Here is a 26873-nt window from a genome sequence, read left to right as displayed (position 1 = left end):
AATGTATTTTTCCAAGACTGGAAGGGATTGAGAAAGGGCTCAGCATCTCCTTTTGCTCCTTCCCTGGTAAAGGACGTGGATAAGTCTTAATGGGATAACCTTCAGGATTTCATGTATGGAAAGTGGGACATGTAGGGCTAAGCATAAGCAACATCCGAACATGGTCAAGGTGGGAAAAGTTTGTTACAAGGCAGAACAAACAATCTAGGGAAGGCAGCAGTAGTTTGTTTTCAAGCTTATTCTACAAGGAGAGGCAAGATTCTGCCACTTTCTGCTTGTGTCTCTCTTAAATGAGTGCTAATAATTTTTGGATTTTGAACCTAGATTGCAGTTATTGAAGTAAACCGAGGACAGAGGGGGAAAGTGAAAAGAAGAGAGAGGAAACCAAAACAGTTTTTTTTAAGCTGAAAAGGTGGAACAATAGAGGATGAAGTAGGAATGTTCCTGCCAAATTGGAATAGTTGGAATGTATGATGAATTTTCTAAACAATATACAGAGGTCATGAAGTTGTGATAGATAAAAGAGTTTCTGCAGTCTTGAGTGAAGCCTCTCTTCCTCTTTCAGGGCCAAAGGTGACAGATTATCTGGTCTGGATTTTCACAAATAGTCTGTACAGGGAAGTTCTGGGGAGCCATAGCAAGTGAGTGAAGGAGCTTTAACCATTTCCACTCTCACCATTAAAGCAGTCCCTATTTTGTTTGTTGTTATGGAAGGAAGCCGAGGACAAAGGGGGGGAAAGAAATCTTAGAAACTAAAGTAAGGCCAACCCTGGATAATATTTGGCTAAATTTCAGAGGGAGGAACTTGCAGTGTCACTAAGAAAACCCTATGGAATCTGTAGTGCCATCATTAATCAGCAGGTGACTTAAAAACACACATGACCACCAGTGTAGATTCAGTACCCTAAATGGATGCACCAGTCCCCTCCACATCTATCAATCATCATCATCATAAGCTATCACTCATGGCTGAGTATGATTGCATTTCAGGAGGAGAGTCTTGGTGGTGGGTCCGTAAGTGACTGTAAGGACCTATTCTGGATCTACATGGTCTTTCTCATTGAGGACATTACATTTCCAGATGGAAGGTGGTCCCAACAAAGGTTTCCTTGATGCACCTTCCTCTTGACACGTTTCTCCCTTTTGCCCGCTATTCGTACCTCTTCAAAATTCACAGCACTGTTGGTAACAGCTGATTTCCAGTTAAAATGCTGAAATGCCACAGCTTCCCAGTTTTCGGCATTTATTTTACATTTTTAAAGGTTTGCTTTAACCCCATCTTTAAATTTCTTTTTCTGTCCACTGACATCTATCAATAGCTAATGTGAACATGCATGTTGGGATATGACACAACACAGCATAGGCTGCTACAAGTTTTTCAGCCTGTATGGCCATGTTCCAGAAGCACTGGCTATGCAGCCCAAAATACTTGCAGCAACCCAGTGATTCCGGCCAGGAAAGCCTTTAGCAACACATAAAGAGCATATTTGCAATGGGATGGAGCTGTCCAACGAATTCTATACTCTCTCCAGAGCAAGTTTGAACATGCTCTACTTGCCATTGTAAGACTTGGACCCAGTAAGCAATTCATAGGTAGGGTCTAAAAGCACCAGACCCTTGTCTGATCCTGGGAATTAAGAAGGGACAGTCCTGGTTAGTACTTATATAATGAATAGCCAAAAATATTGCTCTATACTATATTTTAGAGGAAGGAACTGGAAAAACCACTTCTGACATGTGACAGGTGTTTCTGCTATTCGCAAACTCTCCTCGGAGTCTATGAGTACTTCCTCCTGCTTGAAATAACAAGCACAAGTTGAATACAATGGTTACTGTGGGCTAAAGGTCTTCTTCCTCAACCCCATAGTCCACAAATGTTTCCTTCTACCTATAGCAGTTGTTTGTTAAAGAAAAGGCAACTGGACAGGTCTAAATGTATTGGGTGATTTGCTCTCTATTTAGCAAGAATTCCTGGAACTTCAGACAGAATGAAAGAGAGGGAAGGGATATCTATCCTGTCCTTTCTTAGCTTGAGTGCCCTTTTGGTCTCTAGACTACAATCCTCAACAATGGCCACTATCTTTGATCACTGGTCAAGCTATCTGGGGACCAAGAGAGGTATAAGATTTGGAGAGCACCAGGTTAGAGAAATATTCCTTATCTTCCATTCCCTTAAGCATTATCTCGAGGATACACTCATAAGAGATTGTACCGATCGGCTTCTCCTATATAGTAATTTCATCAAAGAATGTATAAAATGGCACACAAATAAGAAGTGCTTATTTTTCTCATCTTTCAAACAGGGAGTTCCTCTAATGATGTTGAGAGCTGGCTGGAGGAATGCAGGTGAGTTTATCTATGAGAAGTCATGTGCCTCAGGTGTGTCAATTGGTAGGTCAAATAGGTTGGGTGACAATGAAATACTCAAGGTTACTAAGTGGGCTAGAAAAGGACATTGTGAAACTGGATCACTGGTCCTTCAGCATTTGCTAAGTTTTGGTTCCTGGACCCCTGGTAGACACCAAAATCCATGGATGCTAAAATCTCATTATATACAATGACATAGCAAAATATTGTCCCTTATATAAAATGGCAAACAACTCAAAGAGGTGCTGGAGAGAGCCTGAAGATATGTTTGAAATAAACTCAAAATGGCAGGAGGCACAGCAGGGTATGTCCACAAATCAGTGTAATGCTTGGCACGCAGGAACATTAAGGTTTGATTTTTTGAAAATTCGTTTCAAATATATTTGGGCTGTGATTGGTTAAACCTCATGGTGCAGAATCCATAAATATAGACAGAATCCATAAATATAGTTCCAGAAATTTCAACATATTGAAATTGACACTAGTCCTGCCACTAAACCCCGTATTTTTAAAAGCCATCTTTGCCAAATGATGTCTTTGAATTTTGAAAGGTTAATGTGATGCATTGTGTGCCTTTTAATTACCATAGTAAAGCTTTCAGACAGACCTGCTTTGTTTTATAATGGTCAGCAGAGTTGCCTGACCAATTTTTAAGTCTCCCAAGACTTTTCATAATTACAACATATTCGTACCTACATCACTAGAGGGAGCAATTGTATCATATATCTATTTGTTTATATATATATATATATATATATATATATATATATATATATATATAGAGAGAGAGAGAGAGAGAGAGAGAGAGAGAGAGAGAGAGAGAGAGAGAGAGAGAGAGAATTGACAGTTGGGGGTAACAATGTCAGTAGAAAATGGAGTCCCTGATACATTTTAAGAAACTATCCAAGGTGCTGTGTTTTGATTTTTTTTTTTTGGAGATTAGGATTCAGCACCTTGGATAGTGGCAATGATCATGGATAGTCCACAGAATTCCCAGCCATATCTTATGGCAACTTTGCCCTAGATATCATATTTGCAGCAAGCAAAACTGCTTGATAGGGATGGATGATAATTTTCTATCAGTTTGGCTGTAGCAAAATACATCATTAGAGTGAAATGAGTTCTTCTGCGGACCCTTTGGAGTCCTCCCCTTCAAGGCCAGGACTTTTTCCAAATGGGACTTGTTGCTTTTGATGTTCCAGCTGGCAGAGGAATGCAGAGTGATAGGGATAATATTTGAGATCAGCACTCCAGATGATGGAAGTGGCTTAATAAATGGCAAAAGATTTATACGACCTGAAGAGAAACCGGAGTAGCTTAAGGATAGTGCCAGCTTGGATTCTTGTGTTTTGAAGATTTGGTGCAAATTAAAATAAGGAATCTTTTTCACAATCTGTACTAAATACTCTCAGTGTACCAATTCTTAGTGGGCAATATGCACATACCCCAAGAAATGTTAAAATCTATTTAAGCAATATGACAAGAGTGAAAGATCTTGGCATTTGATTGTGAAACGGAGCCTGAGAAATATATGTACACATTATGAATATTTTTGATAAGCCCAAAGGAAAAGCTCCTTTGAGAATAAAAAGATTTTCTTGCTGTCAGATCCTAGTCAATTATTGTGTTTAGAGTACTGGAAGAGTCATTCTATTAGCACTCCAAATGTTGACAGGGCAGTGTGAAATTTAAGAACTGATTTTTTAAACGACAGATCTCACCAGGAAACAGATTATATTTTCATTTTATTCTGTTTTATGTTTTGCCTTTGGGGCCTCTATTTGGAAATTAAAGGGCTGTAGGCTAAATGTCATAGAGGCAACATATGCTATCAGATCTTAGAAGCTAAGCAGGGTCAGTCCTGGATAGTACTTGGGTGTTAGACTATCAAAAATCCCAAGTGCTGTGTTTTCTATTTCAGAGTAAGGAACAGGAAAAAACATCATTGAGAATCTATTGCTTAAAAGCAACATGTGTGATTGAGAGGCAGAGGATGTACAACAGCTTTTAGCTAAATAAAATAAAATAATGAAAATGATATAACTTTCCATTCTGGCTTTCAGCTCTTCAGTTGATCCCTTTCCTGAGAGCATCTCTGCTCATTTGGCCTGTGGTGAGTGTTCCCCATCTTATTTGTTGCAGGAATGGGCAGTTTCCAGGAATCAGGAATTGTATTGGTAGCCCCCCCCCCCCCCAAATCCGTAAAGGTGAGTGTACACAATTCCTCCAACATTTTAGCAGTGTGATGGCAAACCAGAGCATTTTCAAGTTAAAAGTACAAGTGAAGTCTGTGCCTTGTTTGAACCAAACTGCAGCTATTCTGAGCAGATTTTAAGAGTTCACCTTCAGGGTATACAATGGATGTTACATGTGGCTCATATACTGTTGCTCTCTCTGATTTTACTGTGTCTATCCTTTCTGAAAGAGAGGAGGAACTGAGGAGCCTTATAACCAAGGTGAAAGAAGAAAGTGCAAAAGCTGAGTTGCAGTTAAAAATCACGAAAAGCAAGATTATGGCAACTAGACTGATTGATAACTGGCTAATAGAGGTAGTGACAGACTTTATATTTATAGGCGCAAATATTACTGCAGAGGCAGACTGCAGCCAGGAAATCAGAAGACGTCTACTTCTTGGGAGGAGAGCAATGACCAACCTCAATAAAATAGTGAAGAGTAGAGATATCACACTGGCAACAAAGGTCTGCAAAGTTAAAGCAATGGTATTCCCCATAGTAAACTATGGATGTGAGAGCTGGACCATAAGGAAGGCTGAGCGAAGGAAGATAGACACTTTTGAACTGTAGTGTTGGAGGAAAATTCTGAGAGTGTCTTGGACCGCAAAAAGATCCAACCAGTCCATATTCCAGGAAATAATGCCCGACTGCTCACTGGAAGGAAGGATATTAGAGTCAAAGATGAAGTACTTTGGCCACATAATGAGAAGACAAGAAAACTTGGAGAAGACAATGATGCTGGAGAAAAAGGAAGGAAAAAGGAAGAGGTGCCGACCAAGGGCAAGATGGATAGATGTTATCATTGAAGTGACTGGCTTGACCTTGAAGGAGCTGGAGGTGGTGAGGGCTGAAAGGGAGCTCTGGCGTGCGCTGGTCCATGAGGTCACAGAGTGTCAGAAGTGACTGAATGAAAAAATAACAACAACATTCTTTCTGAGTGTGAAGGAAGATGAGCTTCGATATTTCTGGGCTGTCAAGCATGTGACTCTCCAGATGTTGCTATACTAAAATTCGCAGCAATCCTAACTAGTAGCTATTCAACTTTTTTTTTCATGTCAGGAGCGACTTGAGAAACTGAAAATCGCTTCTGGTGAGAGAGAATTGGCTGTCTGCAAGGACGTTGCCCAGGGAACACCCAGATCTTTTGATGTTTTTACCATCCTTGTGGGAGGCTTCTCTCATGTCCCTGCATGGAGCTGGAGCTGATAGAGGGAGCTCATCCGTGCTCTTCCCGGGTTGAATTCGAACTGGCAACCTTCAGGCCAGCAACCCAATCTTCAAGACATCAGTCGGCTGGCACAATGGTTTAACCCACTGTGCCACCGGGGGCTCCTATAGGGGCACAATGAATTGCATAATTCTTTGGGTGCAGGAAACTGACTCCTAAACGTCTTTAATTGTGCAACTAAGCCTAATCTTTTGCAACCAAGTCTAGGGTCCCACTGGTCAGAGGGAGACCAAATGACTAGAAATAATATTTGTTGTGTTCCTACCGTGTTTCCCCGAAAATAAGACAGTGTCTTATATTAATTTTTGCTCTCAAAGATACGCTAGATCTTATTTTCAGGGGATGTTTTATTTTTCCATGAAGAAGAATTCATATTTATTGTTGAACAAAAATGAACATTTATTATATACTGTACAATAGTTGTCATAACAAACCAGCATAACCAGACAAACTGTCAATCCTATCAAGAATTTCTTACTACAGTAGAGTCTCCCTTATCCAACACTCGCTTATCCAACATTCTGGATTATCCAACGCATTTTTGTAGTCAATGTTTTCAATACATCATGATATTTTGGTGCTAAATTCGTAAATACAGTAATTACTACATAGCATTACTGCGTATTGAACTACTTTTTCTGCCAAATTTGTTGTTAAACATGATGTTTTGGTGCTTAATTTGTAAAATCATAACCTAATTTGATGTGTAATAGACTTTTCCTTAAGCCCTCCTTATTATCCAACATATTCGCTTATCCAACGTTCTGCCGGCCTGTTTATGTTGGATAAGTGAGACTCTACTGTACTACTATTATTTCCATGTAAAACAATCTATGGTACATATATTTACTGATCCTGCATCCTCTGGTGTCCTGTTCGGCAGGCATGCTTCCAAACAAAAACTTTGCCAGGTCTTACTTTCAGGGGAGGCCTTATATTAAGAAATGCAGCGAAACATCTACTAGGTCTTATTTTCCGGGAATGTCTTATTTTCAGGGAAACAAGGTATGAATATTACTTCTAGTCATTTGGTCTCCCTCTGACTAGTGGGACCCTGGACTTGGTTGCAAAAGACCAGGCTTAGTTGCACAATTAAAGATGTTTAGGAGTCTGTTTCCTGCAACCAACGAATTATGCAGTATGTATGGTGTGTGTTGACTTGTCTGTACTGTTGTAGATTTATATAACACTTAGCCAGGCCTATATAGGAAGAGCTTTATAATGCTACATTCCTGATAAGATTTCATAGAAACCTCTGCATAGTTTTTTGACCTTGGTCAACTTTTTCAGCCTCTGGCTTCTTGATTGTGCTCAAGAGCATTTCTCAAGAGCATTGGGATGATTGTGGCTTTGTTATGTGTTTCTTTTACAGGATCCTGCAGCAATAGAACCAGCTTTGAAGATGATCTTAGCCTGGGAGCCGAAGGTAAGGAGTGAGAACTATATTGCAAATAGGTCTTTCTGCACTGGGTCAATATAAAAAAGAAGCATTTGGGTAACCTGCAGACATTTCAGCAGGGAGGAGAGTAGGGGAGAGAATCTTGTATGTCCAAGTAGGTGCAGGTATATCTGATATCATTGTGCCACATTTGTACCAGTTTTTACCTGTAAAATGTTGGAGGGTATGTAATACCAGCTGACAAAATACTTTGTGCAGGAGTGATAGATGGAGGAGAGACTGAAAGACAAAAGCCACTGCAACCAATAGTAAGCTTCTTAAAGGAGCAATACTACTAAAATGCAATATGCAATGTTGATATTTTAGAGGCTGGGTAGCTTTAGACACAACACATCAGAAAGGTCATCAACACTGGAAATGTTCATGTCGGTTTTAATGTAACTAAAGCCATAGGGATCCCAAATGAGTCAAGCGTGGAACCTAAGCCTAAACCAACATGGCTCTAACTTTTGTTAAGAGATGTTACTCAAGGCTTACCCAGCTGCAATAAAAATATACTTACTGAAAATGGGGCAGATACAGATTTGTAACAGAAGGATATGAATCAATAGCTCCAGTACAAAATGTCAGCATATTTTTCTTGTTTTGCTTGGCTTGCTGTCATATCAAATTAGTTGAGCCAAAATCAGGCAGATCTGATGTACCATGATGGGATTTACGTATGATCAAGTTTATCTTTGTAAAGCAGCTAAGGCCTTGGGAGGTCTACTTTCAAAGATTTGAGCTCAGCTTTAGAGTATAGCAGCTCAGATTTCACAAATGATATCTAAATTTGCGTCCTACCACACTGTGCATTAAGATAAGAAATATTGCTTTCATCTAACTCATCAAGTCTTCAAAGCAATCAATGAAATAATTAATTAAATTCCCCACCTTTAGTCCAACATGTGATCTAAGGCAGATTCCAAGCAAAACACAATTAGACATGTAGTCATGTTAAAACAACATTGATTTTTTTTTTCCGTGTCAGGAGTGACTTGAGAAAGTGCAAGTCACTTTTAGTGTGAGAGAAACAGCCGTCTGCATGGACATTGCCTAGGTGACGCCTGGATGTTTTACCATCCTGTGGGAGGCTTCTCTCATGTCCCCACATGAAAAGCTGAAGCTGACAGACAGGGGCTCACCCCACTCCCCAGATTTGAACTGCTGACCTTTTGGTCTGCAGTCCTGCTAGCAAAAGGGTTTAATATATTGTGCCACTGGGGGCATCGATTTAAAACATTGATTTTCAAGCCAAGTGCTGGTTCACAGCCCCCCAGACTGTTGGAAAGCCATATTATAGTTTGAAAAAAACCCACACAAATTCCTATGCACACTGCACATATCTTATTTATCAAAGAACAATACAATATTTAAAATGAAAAACAATTTTAACCGACACAAACTTACCACTATTTTAGTGGGAAATGTGGGCCTGCTTTTGGCTGATGAGATAATCAAGTCAATTAGGATTATTATTGTCATATGTCTTCAAGTCATTTTAGACTTAGTCTAAAGTTTAGGGCGAGGGTCAGGTAAATGACCTTGGATGGCCACATCCAGCCCACAGGCCTTAGTTTGAGGCCTCCAATTTAAAAATTATACAACATTTTTTTTAAAAAATACAATAAATATATACAGCATCTCTACATTAAAAAACATTGTGATCAATCAATGAATCATCTAATGCTTGTTTTGAAACATAGCAGAGAAGAGGCCATTTTAGCTGCCTAAAGAAGGGAATTCCATCGCTAGGGAGCAGTCATCAAAAAGTCCCTCTCCTATGTCCTCACCAGATGGGCCTGGGACAGTGCTGGGACTGAAAACCAAATTTCCCAAGTTGGGGAGGTGATAGAATCACTATTTTTCTTGTAAATTGGGATACTCAACTGGTTGACAGTTTATATTAAATCCCAGTAGGAAATACCTGGCAACAAGTCAATGAAGGCGAGAGTACTATAAACAACACCAAAAGACAAGGGTTCGGAATGGCTGGTGGTAGGAAGAAGATCAAAGTGCTAGCATACAAAATATAAGTTATTTTGCTTATTTTAGGCTTCTTAGCTGATAACTAACTTGAAACAGATTTGGTGTAGCTATTGTTCTTGAATGCCTTTTTTCTCTCCCCTTCTTTCTAGCAATGTTTCTTCTCAACAAAGGCAGAGCTGAGTCTGGGTAAGAGGCACAAACCAAAAAGCTTACCTTTGTTGGAACAAATGTTTTTTTTTACATCTTGAAGATAATAACATAATAATAATAACTTTATTCTTGTACTCTGCCTCCATCTCCCCGAAGAGACTCGGGGCAGCTTACATGAGAAAACAATCCAACCACAACATAAAATTAACATATAATCCATAATTTAAAACACAATATAATAACATTATAGTTTTAAAACCTCAACATAACATGACACTTATTAAAACCAAGACATCGATTGTCAAGATGTTAAGATTTAATTTGGATTTTACATCTAGATAACAAGATTAAAATTAAAAAATAAAGCTTGGAAACTATACATTTGAACTACTCCTCCTAGCTTCATTTCAAAACGGAAAGCATAGTTCCTCCTTCAAATTCTGCCAGAACTGAAGCTTACCTTACCTTCAATAAGCTTGGGCTTTTTTTCAAACTTTAAAGGGAACTTTTCTAGGTATATCCTCTTTAAAGTTTGGACCACAGCACAGGCACATTCAGCACCCTCCCATTTTGGGGGCTACCAAATGCCATGCTGCTGTTTTTCTTTCAATTCTTGGATGATGTAACACAGGGTCTGGGGACTCTGTATGAATATCTAATCAATTTGAGGCCTCAGTACAATAATTCCCCTCTTCCGCGATACCTGTACATATGCTGGAGAACAGAAATGGCAAAAATGCTAAATCTGTGACATATGGTAGGCCATCTCTATAGTGAAGGGCTTTCATAGCATAACAAATTGCACATTACCAATTCATTACACGAAATTCTGGTGCAAGTAACTGAAGTGGTAGTGTGCTGAAATTAAAGCAACCAAAAGGCACTTATTTTTCTTCTATATCTGGGCATCTGTGGTGAGATGGGGAGGCACCAGGCCACCTCTCTCTAAGTACAGTAGAGTCTCACTTATCCAAGCTAAATGGGCAAGCAGAACGTTGGATAAGCAAATATCTTGGATAACAAGGAGGGATTAAGGAAAAGCCTATTAAACATCAAATTAAGTTATGATTTTACAAATTAAGCACCAAAACATCATGTCATACAACAAATTTGATAGAAAAAGTAGTTCAATACGCAGTAATGTTATGTTGTAATTACTGTATTTACGAATTTAGCACCAAAATATCACGATATATTGAAAACATTGACTACAAAAATGCCTTGGATAATCCAGAACCTTGGATAAGCGAGTCTTGGATAAGTGAGACTCTACTGTACTTGTGTGTGTGAGTGTGTGTTGTGTTCTACTGTTCACTTTTTAATCTTTGCAGTTGTTGAATCTCTCCTAAAAAAAATCCTATGAAGTTTAATCTTGTGAGGGCAGAGCTTAGAAAAGCTACCTTTTGAATGACTGCTCTTGGAATCCTCCAGGCACCATGGAATTCTAGGAGTGCATTCCAAAAATGCTGCCTTTCGAAGCTCTGTCAGAGGATGCTAAGCCTTTTTGGTTTGAGATCACCCAGAAAATGGCAGTTCCCAAGTTAATCAGTGGAGAAGGAATGCCTATCAGACCATTGTTATTGCCATAAATATACCGTCTCCAAATATGGAGACTATATCACACTGCAGATGCTATTGGACTTTCCACTACTCTCATCTTCAGTTATGCTGTTTGGGGTCTGTTGAGAGTAGAACAAAATCTGGAGCACTATGTATTTTCCTACTCCTGCATTAGTGGGTTTCTTTTTTTAGACCAGATGTGTCAGCCCAGATAAATCACTTTTTTCCTCTTCCATTGCAGGTTCCCAAAAAATAGCAGATGGTCTTCTCAGCATATTAATCTGGATCATAGCATGGCTTCCAGTGCCATCTCGAGTAGCACAAACAAGACTACCTCCAGGTATATGAGGAACATTTGGAGGAGGCTTGTTCTACCTATATCCATTGGCAGCTGCTGACCTCTATTTTAGTGAGGTTGGATCTACATCTCCATATAATGCAATTTGAAACAGCATTAGTGTAGACCCATATAATACAGCATAGATCAATCCTGAGACAGTGAATTTACTACAGGTTTTAATCTGGACTTTAAGAGAGGTACTCATGGTGTTGAACTGATTTTATGGGGTGGGTGGGGAATAAGATTCATCACATTGGTTAGCTCCTTTAAAATTAGAAATAAAACCTGCAGCCAGGTCATTTCATCCCTGATATAGAAGCTATCAGTCATTACTGCCTACACCACCATATTCCAATGTTGAGTATTGGACTAGGAGCAGGAATACCTGGCATTTCTGTGAAGTGTATTACAATACATTACCTAAAGCACTCATTATAAAGAATATAAAGGAGCTAAATATCAGGATCAAGGGCAAATTTGTGCAGGTTTCCCCTGACGTTAAGTCCAGTCATGTCTGACTCTGGGGGTTGGTGCTCATCTCCATTTCTAAGCCGAAGAGCCGGCGTTGTCCGTAGATACTTCCAAGGTCATGTGGCTGGCATGACTGCATGGAGCACCGTTACCTTCCTGCCAGAGCGGTACCTATTGATCTACTCACATTTGCATGTTTTCGAACTGCTAGGTTGGCAGGAGCTGGAGCTAACAGCGGGCGCTCAAGCCGCTCCAGTAATCACCATCAAACCCAGGCTCACATAATCAATAGACACTATGGTATTTCTGGTATTGTCTCATACTGGAGTTAAGTTAGAGTATGAACCAGTGGGCATAGCTGGTATGTCCGAGAAATGCAAAAATAAGTTGAGCCTTTGCTATATTTGTACACCCCATTCATCCTTCTCCCTGTAGTATCTCAGAAGTGTTGGACCTTTGTGAAGTGGATGTGGAGACAATCCTCTGCAACTTGGGCTTCATCCAAGAGGAGCCACAAGCCACATCTTGGATCCCAGCCCGGTTCTTCTCAGTTCCATCTCAGGCCAAGGGCATTGATTTCCAGCTTTTCCTGAGAGCCCAGGTGCAACGGATTGAGATGGAAGATCCTTGCCTGATCTTAGCAAGTGAGTGCGACACAGAGGCAGTTCTTCCAGAGCTGCGATCCCAAAGGGAAGACCAGAGTCGTGCACAAGAGAGAAGTTACAGTCAAGTAACAAAGCACATGCTTTGCATGCAAAAAATATTGCATTCAGTATTTGGCATATCTCTCAACAAATCTCTGTCCACAACCAAAGTTCTCAAACAAATGTAGATGCGTCCAGATTTTCACATATTATTTTGAAACATCGGATCTTTGAGATGTTCAAACAATATAGGCAAACTTCCTAAAGATGAAATCCATGTTTGGGATGGGGGTGGGGATGCTGTTAAAGGGTAGTTTAATTATTATGAAAAAGTGAAATGCCATAAAACCAGCCTTGGGGTCTACCTGCAGCCCAAGGGCTACATTTTACTTATCATTGACTTATTTATCAATAGATTGTTCAACTGACCGTTGTGAATGTTGTGGAGAGGAGATGTGGGCTTTCAGTTAAGCTGAAAATCCTGTTTCAGTTTGTTGTATGTTCCAGGCAGAGCTTGTAAATGTTAGTGTAATGCTAATTTATTACTGTTAATATTAATGCTGCAAGCAATTCATTAACCTTGATTATTTAAGTGAACCTCATCAAATTAATTCACTACATTAATAGTTGATCCACTAGTACAAATATGAGCATTTAATTTTTTTTAAAGCAAATCAATTACAATTACTAAATTACTAAAATATCAAGCCTCTATAAAGTCATGAATCAAAAGAATGTGAAATGCTAATAGTGATCCATCCTAGTGCTATCCTTTGTTAATTTAAATAATGACTTTAAAATGACTGATTAAATTTTAATGCATTAAGGGGAATAGATATATTAAATTTAAACCTCAGTTTTCAGTGCCAATTTATGCTTTTTTGGCTATTAAAAGCCATTTGTTCATTTATTTGTTTGAACTTTTCTCTTGTATGGGGACTCACAGCAACAATGATTAGATGGACAACAATGTGTGATCTTTATCATAAGCATATGAGCCCATTTGGATCAAGATGGTGGGTCTTCTTGGACTGATTCTTCTGACTCTGTCTACCTTTTCTTTTACAGGTCGGTTCAAGCAGGTCCAGACTCTGGCTGTAACTGCAGATGCACTCTTCTGCCTCTACTCTTATGTATCTAAGACTCCTGTGCAGAAGATTTCTCCTGCCAAATTGTTCTGGGATTTCCCTGAAATACCAGAATCATGGAATGCTCCCTCCAACCCCGACACTCTCTCTCCACTCCAACGCCTGCAAAGAGCTGTTTCCAGGATGTGTTTGTACATCTCACCCCAAAAGAGAAGGCTCTCAGGGGCATCCGATACACAGGTTCCCATGAGCTGCTTGGAACAGATTGTACAGGAAGTGATGGCAAAGGCTTTCAAAGACAGATTGGATAGGATTCACATAGTGGCTCCTGAAGACCCCACCAAAATGGAGAGCGCTTCTTCAAAATCAGTTATGATGGACTTGACTCCTGTGGCTCCTGCCTGTTTCTGCTGTGAAGGTCCAGCTCAGTCTAAGGAAAAGATAGATCTCATCTTGCTGGGCTTACAACCATGGCTTGCCTCTTCCACTGATGGGACCAACAGGGAAAGTCCAGACATTGATGGTTATCAAGAATTCGTCCACCATCTTTCTCCACCACCAGAAGAAAGCAGCAAGGAATCAGATGAAGAGTCTTCTGAGTCAACAGAAAAGGGCTCTTCTGGAAAGAAAGTGTGGACTTCTTGATAGAGTTGTTTCAACATTACAGTTAAGAAGGGAAGAGCAGTTAGCCATAACATTGGCAGGTCAAATGACACTTTAGCAGTGGAAGGACAGTGTGGGTGCTTCAGACTGTAGTCCTTTATTTGCACTAGGCCTGGCCTACCTTACTGTAAAGGGCATAGAAATAATGCTAGTGGGTTTCCCGAAAGAAACATTTAAATGCTGTGTGCTAGTATTGGACCAAGTTGGGGGGGGTGTGGACTTGATGTCTCATGTTGTCTCTTCCAATTCTATGCTTCTATGAGCCTGTGAAATGGTTTTGAGGACACCGATTCCAGAAGTCACCCAGCTTTTTGAGTGGTAAGAGATGTATATCTCAGAAAAAGAAGGCTGGCTTATAACGTACCTGATCACTGGTTCTTCTAGCCCGCTTTGAACTGGCTGTGCTAGGGATCAAATCATGAGCTTCCTGCACATGACAAAAACATTTTGCTGTGCTAGGTCCACAATTTTGTTTCAGCAAGATCACTAAGGTTCCTGCAATATTGTTCAGCACTCGAGAGAACAGAGGTTGATATAATAATAATAATAATAATAATAATAATAATAATAATAATAACAACAACAACAACAACTTTATTTTTATACCCCGCCCCATCTCCCTGAAGGGACTCGGGGCGGCTTACATGGGGCCTTGCCCGATACAACAATATAATAACAATAACAAAACAATAACACAATTATCCCAACAATAAAAACATCAGCATCAATAAAACAGTCATTAAAATCAACATGCAGCATAAAATGTTAAAAACAGGAGACTAATTCATAGATCTAGGCCAAAGTGCAGAATATTCTGAAATGGGGAGAGGTAGTTTCACAGCTAAAATGGACAATAAAGTGCAATGTAATAATGGCAACGCATCAACAATGGAGCTATTTTAGAATGGGCAGATAAATCAAACCCACAACAATTAATCTGTCCATGGAATTAGCTTCCTCAGTTTCAGGAGGCATAGAACACAAAAATAAAACTTCTATCACCCCAGTTGTTTCAGGAGCCATATTGTGTTGGGTTAAACAGAACAAAAGGTGAAGATGAGGGAGACTGTAGAATGTCGGCTGGGGTTTTAAAAACTTTTTAATACAATGACAGCTTTTTTGAATGACTTCAATATGTTTTGCTCTTCTGCCAATGGAATTTGGTTTATTTATTCTTTTTTGAAGATATTTTGACATTTCAATATGCCTTTCATTTATGGTAATTTTTAGTGTTCCTTGAAAAAAGTGTTCTTTTTGTTTGAATTATTGTTAGGCACCCTCACAGTAATTTGCTCTTGGTGATACCTTCAAGTAGCCTAATAATAGTCAGCATATATACTGATGTGTGTATCTGTGAAGTTATCTGTGATGTTGTTCCATTCACTGTGTGATCCCTGTTTGTTTGGGACCAACTATGTGGCCAATTTGGGGGTAACAAAGCAGGAGTGGGAGCAGTTGCAGCAAAGGAAAAGTAACATTGAATGAGATTGTGGGGGAGGATCAGCATTCAGACAGCCAACAGTGCAGTTTTATACACATCTCTTGTCACATTACATTCAATGTGGTCAATTCTGTAAGTAATCATCGATACACTTGTTTAGAATGAGAGTACAGTGTTCCCTCACTACTTCGCGGTTCACTTTTCGCGGATTCACTGTTTTGCGGTTTTTCAATAAACTCTAAAAGACTACTATAAATCATAAAAAATTAAAATTTACAGCCTAAGGAAGGGAGGAAGGAGAAGCCAAAGGGAGAGGAAAAGGAGCCCAAGCGGCAAGGGGAGGAGAAGGAGGTAATTTATCAACACACGATTGGTTGATAAAGACTTAAAATAGTGTATAACTACTAAAATAATGTATAAATATTAAAATAAATATAGTGTCCCTATTTTGCGGATTTTCACTTATTGCAGGTGGTCCTGGAACCTAACCCCAGCAATAAGTGAAGGAAATCAGCAATAAGTGAAGTTCTGTAACTCAGAACTTCAGTGTATACATACTGCACATAGATTGGTATTGTAAATGTTTTGGGGGCAAATGGTTTTTGCTCTGCCAAAACTGCTGGTTTTGACCCAAATTAATCTAAAATTGGAATATAGGTGGTTTGCTTCTTTTTTTCCAATTGAAGGGTGAATTCATACTTTTATTAATATAGGTAAGACTTCATCATGAAAGAGCAAATTCTACTATCATCACTTTTAATTTGTTAGTTGCTGGTTCAAGCTTTGTTGAAAAACTACTAAGTAGTTGTAACATTGAAAAATCACTATGAAAAATATGCCAATATTTTTATCACCACTCAGTGTTGGTCACTATATAAAGAATATAGAACAGTAGCAGCTTCCATGTCAGTGAGTCAGTGATTTTTTGCAGCGTTTTAGTCCACACTTGAGAGGAGCTATCCCTTAGTGAACTCTTTCCCCCTACCAAAAAAAAAAGGGGGGGGATACACCTCCTTTACGTTAGGAATAAAACTCATCACCCAATGATATGGAAACAACCCACCAACCAGTAGAAAAAGGAAACAAGTTGCCTGTGTTGGCTTAGCACTCATAGTTACAGGACTCTTGGGAAGTTTGTAACCAATTCCATCAAGACTGTGATTGCATGTGTTCAACCAAAGAGAGAACCTGCCTGCTTGTGCTGAAATGTGAAAGGCAATTAAGCAATTATTCTTGGAGCTCTACTGTCTATGGTAAAACACTTCTGTTGTTGACCTTAGTTTTTGAAGCATTCCCCACTTGAACTTAATCTACAAAGGCTGGGAGGAGGAAGAGTAAAAGCAAACATGTTACTCAAAGTAATCTTTTTACATCTAATCCCAACTTTATTGGTGTAACCATGCAATATCATTTCCAAATTGCTTGCCAAAGGATTCATGTTGAGGTCAGTTAGGTTCTTCTGTCTGCCTGAATCCTATTAGTCGCCTAATAATCCAAGCAGCATACTGCTACTGCCCAGACCACTAAATAGCCCGGCTTGCTGTTGACCTATGCAGCCCCGAAAGACAGTTGCATCTGTCAAGTAGGGAAATTTAGGTACGCTTTATGCGGGAGGCTAATTTAACTAATTTACAATATCATAAAACTGCCAGCAAAACATGAGGAAAGGTATGAGGAAGTACAGCCACTAGTGGACAGTGAAGCAACAACTCCCCCTGTGGCCGGAATCGTGAAGCTGGAAAAAAAAAAGTTAAATGCCTCTGTGTCTGTCTATATATGTTGTTTGTCTGTTGGCATTGAATGTTTGCCATATATGTGTTCATTGTAATCCGCCCTGAGTCCCCTTCGGGTGAGAAGGGCGGAATATAAATACTGTAAATAAATAAATAATAGTACCAAAAGAGTTAAAATCAGTTTTTGGCCAACTTTAGATTCGGTTTGGTTATTTGGAGTGCTGATTCAGAAAACTGCATTGGATAGACCACACCAGCTCTAGTTTCTGATACAGAACATATACCATCCAGTAGTCGCCATCTGCTCGCCCACAGAAAACTATATTTAATAATATAGAGCTGATGTGGTCTATCCAATGCAATGGATAGCTTTGCAGAAATTTAAATAATTAAACTAAATAAATAAAGAGGAAAGGGGTTTGCAGACTGTATTTTTGTTTTTGTGGCCCACTGGTTAAGAACCACTGCTCTGTTTTATGTTTTAGGGTATTGTTATAAGTACATAGAGAAAATATTACATTAGGGATACCAGTAGTCTGACTTTGAACAACGCAACTTAAGATATAGGTTAATCCATGCAATTGAGCTGCTGCTGGGTTTTGTGGCTGTCTAGTCACTTCTGATAGGAGTTTCTAAATTCTTGGAGGCTAAAAAATATGAATATTACCAACTGACCTGTAGAAACCAAGGCAAAGGTGATTCCTGCCAACACAAGGAGGACCCAGATCTTCATGATTGCAAATGTTGAGAGAAAACTCAGAGACCAAGGGAGAGAAGTTAGCAGAGTAAGTCAGTGTCTGAATAAAGTTTCTTTCTTCATAACAATATGAAACACCAATCAAAATTGCTGGGAGAGCTGACATCATGCCATACAGAGATCAGCAAAGGAGACTCAGCTATTGTTTTTCAATCTGTGCCTCAGTTTTAGCAGAATAGCCTAAAACTAACTGTGTTTGATGATGATGATGATGATGGTGATGATGATGTATCCTCCTCAAGTTTTGTGATTACTGGCACAATCATAATTAAAGACATTAGTGGATGGGAGGGTAAGGGTAAGAATGGAAAGTATATTAATAGTTATTTGTTCCCAGGTGAAAACAACAGAATAATACACTTGCAAGTATTTTAATCAATTTGTTTTTGATATTCACAGAAAAGCCATTCCTTGGAGAAAAAGATGTAACTCACATACAGGATTCTGACCATGGTTTTTATTTGATTTTATTTAAAAACACACACACACAAAGAGAAGAAACGCTTTTTGTGTGAAATAAGATGTATTTTTCTCCACAAAATAATTATTTTGCAACAAACACACAAGGACATTTGAATATGGGAACATTTTGTTTTTTCCTACAACAGGAAAAAAAGTCTGCTGTAAGTGGGTTGCTGTGAGTTTTCTGGACTGTATGGAATGTTCCAGAAGCATTCTCTCCTGACATTTTGCCCACATCTAAGACAGGCATCCTTAGAGGTTGTGAGGTCTGTTGGAAACTAAGCAAGTGGAGTTTATATATCTGTGGAGTGTCCAGGGTGGGAGAAAGAACTTTTGTGCACTTGAGGCAGGTGTGAATGTTGCAATTGATCACCTTGATTAGCATTGAAGACTTTGGAGCTGAAAGGCCATTCAGTGCTGATCAAGGTGGTCAATTGTAACATACACACTTGCCTCAAGTGCACAAAAGCTCTTTCTCCCATCCTGGACCTTCCACAGATATATAAACCCCACTTATTTGGTTTCCAACAAACCTCACAACCTCTGAGGATGCCTGCCATAGATGTGAGCGAAACATCAGGAGGGAATGTTTCTGGAACATGACCATACAGCCTGGAAAACTCACAGCAACCAGTGATTCTGGCCACGAAAGTCTTCAACAACACATTTCAATGGTTTCTTTCTTGAACTTTCACTCACACAAAATCATAAAGTTAGTTTCATTTTGTTACTTCAAAAGGATAGAATATTGAGTTGTAACAGGTTTGGCCCAGTGGGGAATATTCAATTTTTCCTTCACAAGTGGTGGGGAAACCAAGGTAATGTTCATTAATTGAAACAAGTTTGATTTTCCAGTCTAAATCCAATAGGATTAAATATATTGCACTGTCCTTAATTACAGTACGTGCCAATATTCTTGGCCCTCACCAATGTGGGAAAGTCACCCATTACTGTGTGTTTGGATTTAGCTATGAAAGTGACATTGCTATTTTTTTTGAAAATCTGGCAAGAGAGAAATATTTAATTAAAATTATCACTCTGTTTGCACAAAGTCTTGACCTTTGGGACTAATTGCTCTTCAGATAGATTTGTTATAACATAAACTTCTCCCTGTCCAAGTCTCCAATGCCAGAGGTTTAAGGATGTTTACCAGGAACACCCTTGGAAAACGAATGCATGGAAACAAAATAATCATCACTAGTTGTTTTATTATACTGGAATATCCAGTACTAATAAAAATACAAATAGTCCCTGATTCACAAACATCCTACTTACAAACTCATAGTTAAGAATGAGGATAAGACAATAGGAAATGAGAAGAATCTACCTCTCAGAAGGGAAATACACTCTTGAAAGAGTTATCATGGGGAAAAGATGTCTCCACTAAAGCTTTCTCACCAATGCTTATTTCCACAAGAAGATAAAATTTTCAAAATTCAATTATCCCAGGGACAGAAAGTGAGGAGACTTGCATACAAATTCAACTTATGAACAACCCTACAGAACCTATATTGTTCGTAACTTGGGGTCTGCCTATAGTTATTAACGAAATTCCATTCGTTTTGAACTAATATATTGATCTCTTGATGTCTTTGAGAATAGTCTTCTGTGGATTGTATAAACACAACTGATTCTAAACTGATTCTAAACCTGGCTCTTTACTCAGGCCTTTAGATAAAGATTGCTCATCCCCATAGCAATCTGTATCTGTGACCATTCTTGTACCGGTTTGCACTTTTTACCTTTGTCAACTTGATATAGACACAGGGTCTATTCCCACCCCAATTTGCACTTCCAAGAATTTGCAGCACTTTATCAGTCACCTCGTGTTTACAATATTTATATGGTGCATCTTACCCAGTCTACATTTACAACCTCTCCGTTTTAATCCATGTTTTTATTAGTTCTTGTTATTTGTTTGTTTTTATTGGCTAATGTTTAAATTTTTATAATTGTGCATGTTTTTTGTCTATTGTTGTGTTTTATATTGCTATTGTTTTTATTCGGGCTTGGCCCCATGTAAGCCACCCTGAGTCCCCTTTGGGGAGATAGGGGCGGGGTATAAAAATAAAGTTATTATTATTATTATTAAACTTAAGGTATTCTATCCACCCAGCTATAGTACCTGGTAATAATATTTTTATCCTCCATGTTGTTGTTTGTTTTTTGCCTGTCAAACATTAAAGCAATTTCACTATGTAGCCCCATATGTGACAATTCAGATTGATTTGGTTGGACTTTATTGGTGGTTCGTTGGCTGACTTTTATAGACATTTCCTTTGACAATGTACGTGCTATTGATGAATTCTCAATTTTGTGAGAGGCTTGCTCCAAACCCTGGGAGCAAGACTATTCTTTTTTCAGAAACCATCTGACCACTCAGGGTTTTCTCACACTTAGGATAATACTATACAGGCAGTCCCTGGGTTACAAAGATCCTACTTACAAATGACTCATAGTTAAGAATGGGGGTGAGATGAAAGGAAGAGAGAAATCTACCCCTTAGAAGGGAAATCCACTCCTGGAAGAGTTATCATGGGAAAAGGTGTCTGCACTGAAGCTTTGTCACCAATCCTTGTTTCCAGTAAACTCTTTCATAACTGAGTTTGGAGGAGCTTGCCTATTATGAGAAATGAACTCCCCTCTATCAACATTAGGCTGGCATGGAAATGGCCTGACATTTTCCTAAAATTTCAGGACAGGTAAACTCACCCATCTCTCTCATACCAACTACATTTCCCATGGCTCTCTAAGTCTCTAATTTAGGTTTGCAGAAACTGATTTGGAGAATTGGGAATCCCAGTAGGAGCATTAGAATGGAGCTAACAACCCTGCTTATTTGGACTTTAATAGAAGATGGAGAACAATAAAGAAGCTCATCTCGTCTTCTGAAGCCAGCTTCACATGATCATAAAAATTACATCATATATATGGTAAGCTTCATGGATGCATTTCCATAGGTCTAATCACATTCAAAATTATGACAACTGGAATTCGAAATTATGCATGATGTAGGTGCCTTCAGTAATTCAGTTTAGAGAAAAAGGCAACAAACACATATTTTCCTCAAACTGTCCTCCTCTAAAATAAGACCAGATTGCTAAGGAGTCTCTTGAATTGCATTTCATTCTTCAAAATGCAGAAATGAATGTGTAGAAAATGCAAGTGAAAATGAATTGGTAATGGAAGGAAGAGTCAACTACATGGCCACAATGGTAGGCAACATGTTTAAAATATCTAATTTGTTTTGATTTCATCAATTTGGGTCAGTTACATCAGAGAGCAGTGTACGTGTACATACTACAGATTTTATAAGATACCAAGTTTGTGAGTACAGGGTTCATTAATACTGAAGGCTGAGCTACATTCTGCATTAATGTATTTTTTTTAGAATTTTTAGTAGACAACAGACCCCAATTCTGGAGATTCTATTTTACTATGAATGGTAGTTATATTTCTATTATTCACAATATTTCCCTTTGATCATATTCTAAATTATTCTTGTTGAATGATCCTATTCATGACTATTCAGTGTATTCTTGCCACACTCAATCTCCATTGGACATGCCCTCCAAATTTATTCCACCTGTCCATGTTTGCATCAATTTTTAAAACCTATCCACTTAAAGGAAAGTGTTGGATATTTCTGTTAGAGAAAAAAACACCTATCTGGTAAAGAAATCATTAAAACTGGTTCGATGTGCCTTTTCATTATGGAAGTGATAGAGAAAATACTCCTGCCACTGCATCCCAAATGCATTAGAAATTCTAGGAGGAAATCACCTAATTTAAATTAGGATTTAAACATGGGTTTGAAAAGGTAAAGAGGGCAGTCAGTGGCTTCATTGTCAAGTGGTGATGAACCCATATTGGGTTTTTGTCTAAACTTCCAATCTACAGTATATGATGCATTTGGGGAAAATGGTTCAGCATCTTGGCTAGCTCCTTTAAAGTTCAGAGTAAAATCCAGAGTAGATTCACCATTCTACTGACATGGAAACCACCACCTATTACTGGATGAGAGACATCACAATTTTTGAAAATGCCCATTGCATACAGAGAATTTTGCAGCTGAATCCCTCATTTATTTGGACTCTGGAATTATTCAGTGTCTAAAGACTATTCACCTGCACCACATCACTTCTGTCAGTTGTTCCTTACTATTTGATCATGTCTGAGTTTGACACTGGAAGAAATGCACTGAGGCCAAGCTATAGAGTTTCTCTTGTGAAATATTGTGCTGTGGCTGGTACAAACAAAATGTTGGCAAGTGCATCATATAGAATGTTGGCAGTAAAACATTTCCAAGATGTGACCTTTGCAAATATTATTTGCAAACTAGACAATCCCTCTTTAATGAGCTTGCATTTAATTTCTCCTCTAGGCTCACGCTTTCCCAGAAGTTGATTGGTCTAGGATCATTTTATAAAGCAGTATAAGAAGTACCCAAGTCAGAAAAGTTTTCTACTGGGACCCAAACTTCTCCTCCCCTGCCTGTAACTATGAAGCTCCGGGTCTCTTTCCTCATCCTGGGCTTTGCCTTCATACTAGTGAATGCAGGTAAGTCCCACCACAGTCATGCTGTCTCTAGTTCCTCCACTTTTCTGTCATAATAATTTCCATGATTTAGGGCTCCAGGCTAGTGATTTAGGGCTCACTGTTCATTGAGCTATAGAATCATAGAGTTGGAAAGGCTCTCAATTTCTGGTAGTGCCATCATTTTTGTATGATTTCCTGAAGATAAAGAAATAATATTAGAAGAAAGGCATTTTAAGAGGTTGGGAAGCTTTTCATGGAAGCTTTAAGATCATCAGGGCCATCCAGTCCAATGTGCTGCTATGTAGGAATACAGTGCACAATCAAAATGCTCTTGACAAATGTTCATCCAGCCTCTATTTTAAAAACCTCCAAAGCTGGACACATGAGAAGATAGAATATTCCATTGTCAAACAGCTCTTACCATCAGGAAATTCTTGTTTAGAAATCTGTCTTCTTGAATTTGAACCTATGAGTTCATGTTCTAGACTCTGAAGCAGCAGAAAACAAGCTTGTTCCATCCTAAGTCACCATTCCAAATATTTAAACATGGCTATTATGGCACGTTAACTTTGCTTCTCCAGGCTAAACATATCCCAGTGAAGAAACCTTTGCAAAAACTTTGTGATATAGAAGAGAGAGAAAAGAAGAGATAGGAATCTGTAACTAGAGTGCACAGTATTTGGTATTCTGATGGTGTTTTCCCACTGGAGTTCACCAATCCATTGTTGAATGGGACTCAAGTCTACCATAGTCCAAACTGAACCAGTATTCAGGATTATTTGGAGATGCCCTTGAAGAGCTACAAACACCAGTAGGCAAGAGCTTCAACCATACCGTTGCGTAGGGTAGGTTATGTGGAGCACAGAACTCCCTAGCTGTATGCCCTAGTGTTGAATTTCTGGGCCCAACTTGAAACTATAACCTGGAAACTTCTACATCAGTGGTTCTCAACCTGGGGTCCCCAGATGTTTTTGGCCTAAAACTCCTAGAAATCCCAGCCAGTTTACCAGTTGTTAGGATTTCTGGGAGTTGAAGGCCAAAAACATCTTGGGACTCCAGGTTGAGAACCACTACTCTAAATGGCTTTGGTCTAGGTTGGCTGAGGACTGTGTCTTCCCATATGAGTCTGCCTGAACAATGAAGAACTCTGGGGGAAGCTCTTCTGTCCCACCATCTTCACAGGGAAGTCTGGTGGGATCAAGGGAGAGAACCTGCTCAGTGGTTGGTGTTCCCAGACTTTGGAGCTTCCTCCCTGGAGAAGCTAGGATGACTTCTTCTTTGCTTGTCCCCTGCCATTGGCAAGAGAAAAATTCTGTTTCAGTAGACTGCAAGGGTTTTCCACAGTCGGCTCTATTACTGACTCTTCTCTTTTCTCTTTTAAATGGATGTTGGAAAAGCTTTTAATTCTATTAACAGTTTAACTGCATCTTAACAGTAACTTTTGCATACAGGTCTTTGCTCTCTCTCTCTCTCTCTCTTATAACTGTGTATGTGCTTCTATTAATATTTGCTATAAGCTTCCTTGTGTCCTTGGGAGAACAATGGAAACATTACAGAATACTAGCACAGCAACATTACAGAATACTAGCACCCCTCCTGTTAAATACTGAGACACATCTGAAAATGCCACTAGAAAGCCCATTAGGGGTTTTGTAAAGAATTCTTTAGTAGGTTATCCAAAGTACAACATTTAAATACATGTGATCCCCCCCCTCCCCTTAGGTATGTTTTCAGCAGCTTAAAAAGAAAAAAATGTATAGGAAATTCCACAAAGAAATGTATATGAGATACAAGACTTGCCAATATTGGATGTAAAGATGCCACTATTGCTACATAGAACAAATGACACAAATAGAACTCTAGTCAACTACATGAAGTCCTTTATTACTCTTGCAGAGTCACATGCTGAGAATGCTGAGTGCACCCCAGGAGATGCTGATTGCAGAGATTCCAGCCATGATGAAAAGAGAGCTTCTGAGCATGCTGAGCGCATCCTGGGAAATGCTGAAAGAGGAGACTCTGGTCATGCTGACAGGGGAGCTGCTGGACATGCTGAGAGAGGAGCCTCCGACCATGCTGAAAGGGGAGCTTCTGACCATGCTGAGCGCATACTTAGGAGTGCTGAGAGGGGATCTTCTGACCATGCTGAGAGGGGATCTTTAGGACATGCTGAGAGAGGATCTTCAGGCCATGCTGAGCGCATACTTAGGAGTGCTGAGAGGGGATCTTCTGACCATGCTGAGAGGGGATCTTTAGGACATGCTGAGAGAGGATCTTCAGGCCATGCTGAGCGCATACTTAGGAGTGCTGAGAGGGGATCTTCTGACCATGCTGAGAGGGGATCTTTAGGACATGCTGAGAGAGGATCTTCAGGCCATGCTGAGCGCATACTTAGGAGTGCTGAGAGGGGATCTTCTGACCATGCTGAGAGGGGATCTTTAGGACATGCTGAGAGAGGATCTTCAGGCCATGCTGAGCGCATACTTAGGAGTGCTGAGAGGGGATCTTCTGACCATGCTGAGAGGGGATCTTTAGGACATGCTGAGAGAGGATCTTCAGGCCATGCTGAGCGCATACTTAGGAGTGCTGAGAGGGGATCTTCTGACCATGCTGAGAGGGGATCTTTAGGACATGCTGAGAGAGGATCTTCAGGCCATGCTGAGCGCATACTTAGGAGTGCTGAGAGGGGATCTTCTGACCATGCTGAGAGGGGATCTTTAGGACATGCTGAGAGAGGATCTTCAGGCCATGCTGAGCGCATACTTAGGAGTGCTGAGAGGGGATCTTCTGACCATGCTGAGAGGGGATCTTTAGGACATGCTGAGAGAGGATCTTCAGGCCATGCTGAGCGCATACTTAGGAGTGCTGAGAGGGGATCTTCTGACCATGCTGAGAGGGGATCTTTAGGACATGCTGAGAGAGGATCTTCAGGCCATGCTGAGCGCATACTTAGGAGTGCTGAGAGGGGATCTTCTGACCATGCTGAGAGGGGATCTTTAGGACATGCTGAGAGAGGATCTTCAGGCCATGCTGAGCGCATACTTAGGAGTGCTGAGAGGGGATCTTCTGACCATGCTGAGAGGGGATCTTTAGGACATGCTGAGAGAGGATCTTCAGGCCATGCTGAGCGCATACTTAGGAGTGCTGAGAGGGGATCTTCTGACCATGCTGAGAGGGGATCTTTAGGACATGCTGAGAGAGGATCTTCAGGCCATGCTGAGCGCATACTTAGGAGTGCTGAGAGGGGATCTTCTGACCATGCTGAGAGGGGATCTTTAGGACATGCTGAGAGAGGATCTTCAGGCCATGCTGAGCGCATACTTAGGAGTGCTGAGAGGGGATCTTCTGACCATGCTGAGAGGGGATCTTTAGGACATGCTGAGAGAGGATCTTCAGGCCATGCTGAGCGCATACTTAGGAGTGCTGAGAGGGGATCTTCTGACCATGCTGAGAGGGGATCTTTAGGACATGCTGAGAGAGGATCTTCAGGCCATGCTGAGCGCATACTTAGGAGTGCTGAGAGGGGATCTTCTGACCATGCTGAGAGGGGATCTTTAGGACATGCTGAGAGAGGATCTTCAGGCCATGCTGAGCGCATACTTAGGAGTGCTGAGAGGGGATCTTCTGACCATGCTGAGAGGGGATCTTTAGGACATGCTGAGAGAGGATCTTCAGGCCATGCTGAGCGCATACTTAGGAGTGCTGAGAGGGGATCTTCTGACCATGCTGAGAGGGGATCTTTAGGACATGCTGAGAGAGGATCTTCAGG

The 26873-nt window shown here is 40.0% G+C and overlaps 1 protein-coding gene across 1 annotated transcript in view; it reads left to right on the top strand.

Moving 5' to 3' along the window:
* The window catches only part of tespa1 (thymocyte expressed, positive selection associated 1), a 30215-nt gene extending 11737 nt beyond the window's left edge, over positions 1-18478 (top strand). The window contains exons 3-9 of the mRNA XM_062971064.1: positions 2304-2346; positions 4431-4480; positions 7202-7255; positions 9406-9442; positions 11208-11306; positions 12213-12421; positions 13490-18478. Coding sequence (XP_062827134.1) covers positions 2304-2346; positions 4431-4480; positions 7202-7255; positions 9406-9442; positions 11208-11306; positions 12213-12421; positions 13490-14154 — 1157 coding nt within the window. The 3' untranslated portion in view covers positions 14155-18478. The remainder of the gene's footprint in view (positions 1-2303; positions 2347-4430; positions 4481-7201; positions 7256-9405; positions 9443-11207; positions 11307-12212; positions 12422-13489) is intronic.
* Positions 18479-26873: the final 8395 nt, after the last annotated feature.

This window comes from Anolis carolinensis, chromosome 2 (genome assembly GCF_035594765.1).
Source record: "Anolis carolinensis isolate JA03-04 chromosome 2, rAnoCar3.1.pri, whole genome shotgun sequence".
In the NCBI taxonomy this organism is placed as follows: Eukaryota; Metazoa; Chordata; class Lepidosauria; order Squamata; family Dactyloidae; genus Anolis; species Anolis carolinensis.
Note: the sequence above shows the minus strand (reverse complement) of the source record. Positions and strands in the feature narration are given on the sequence as shown.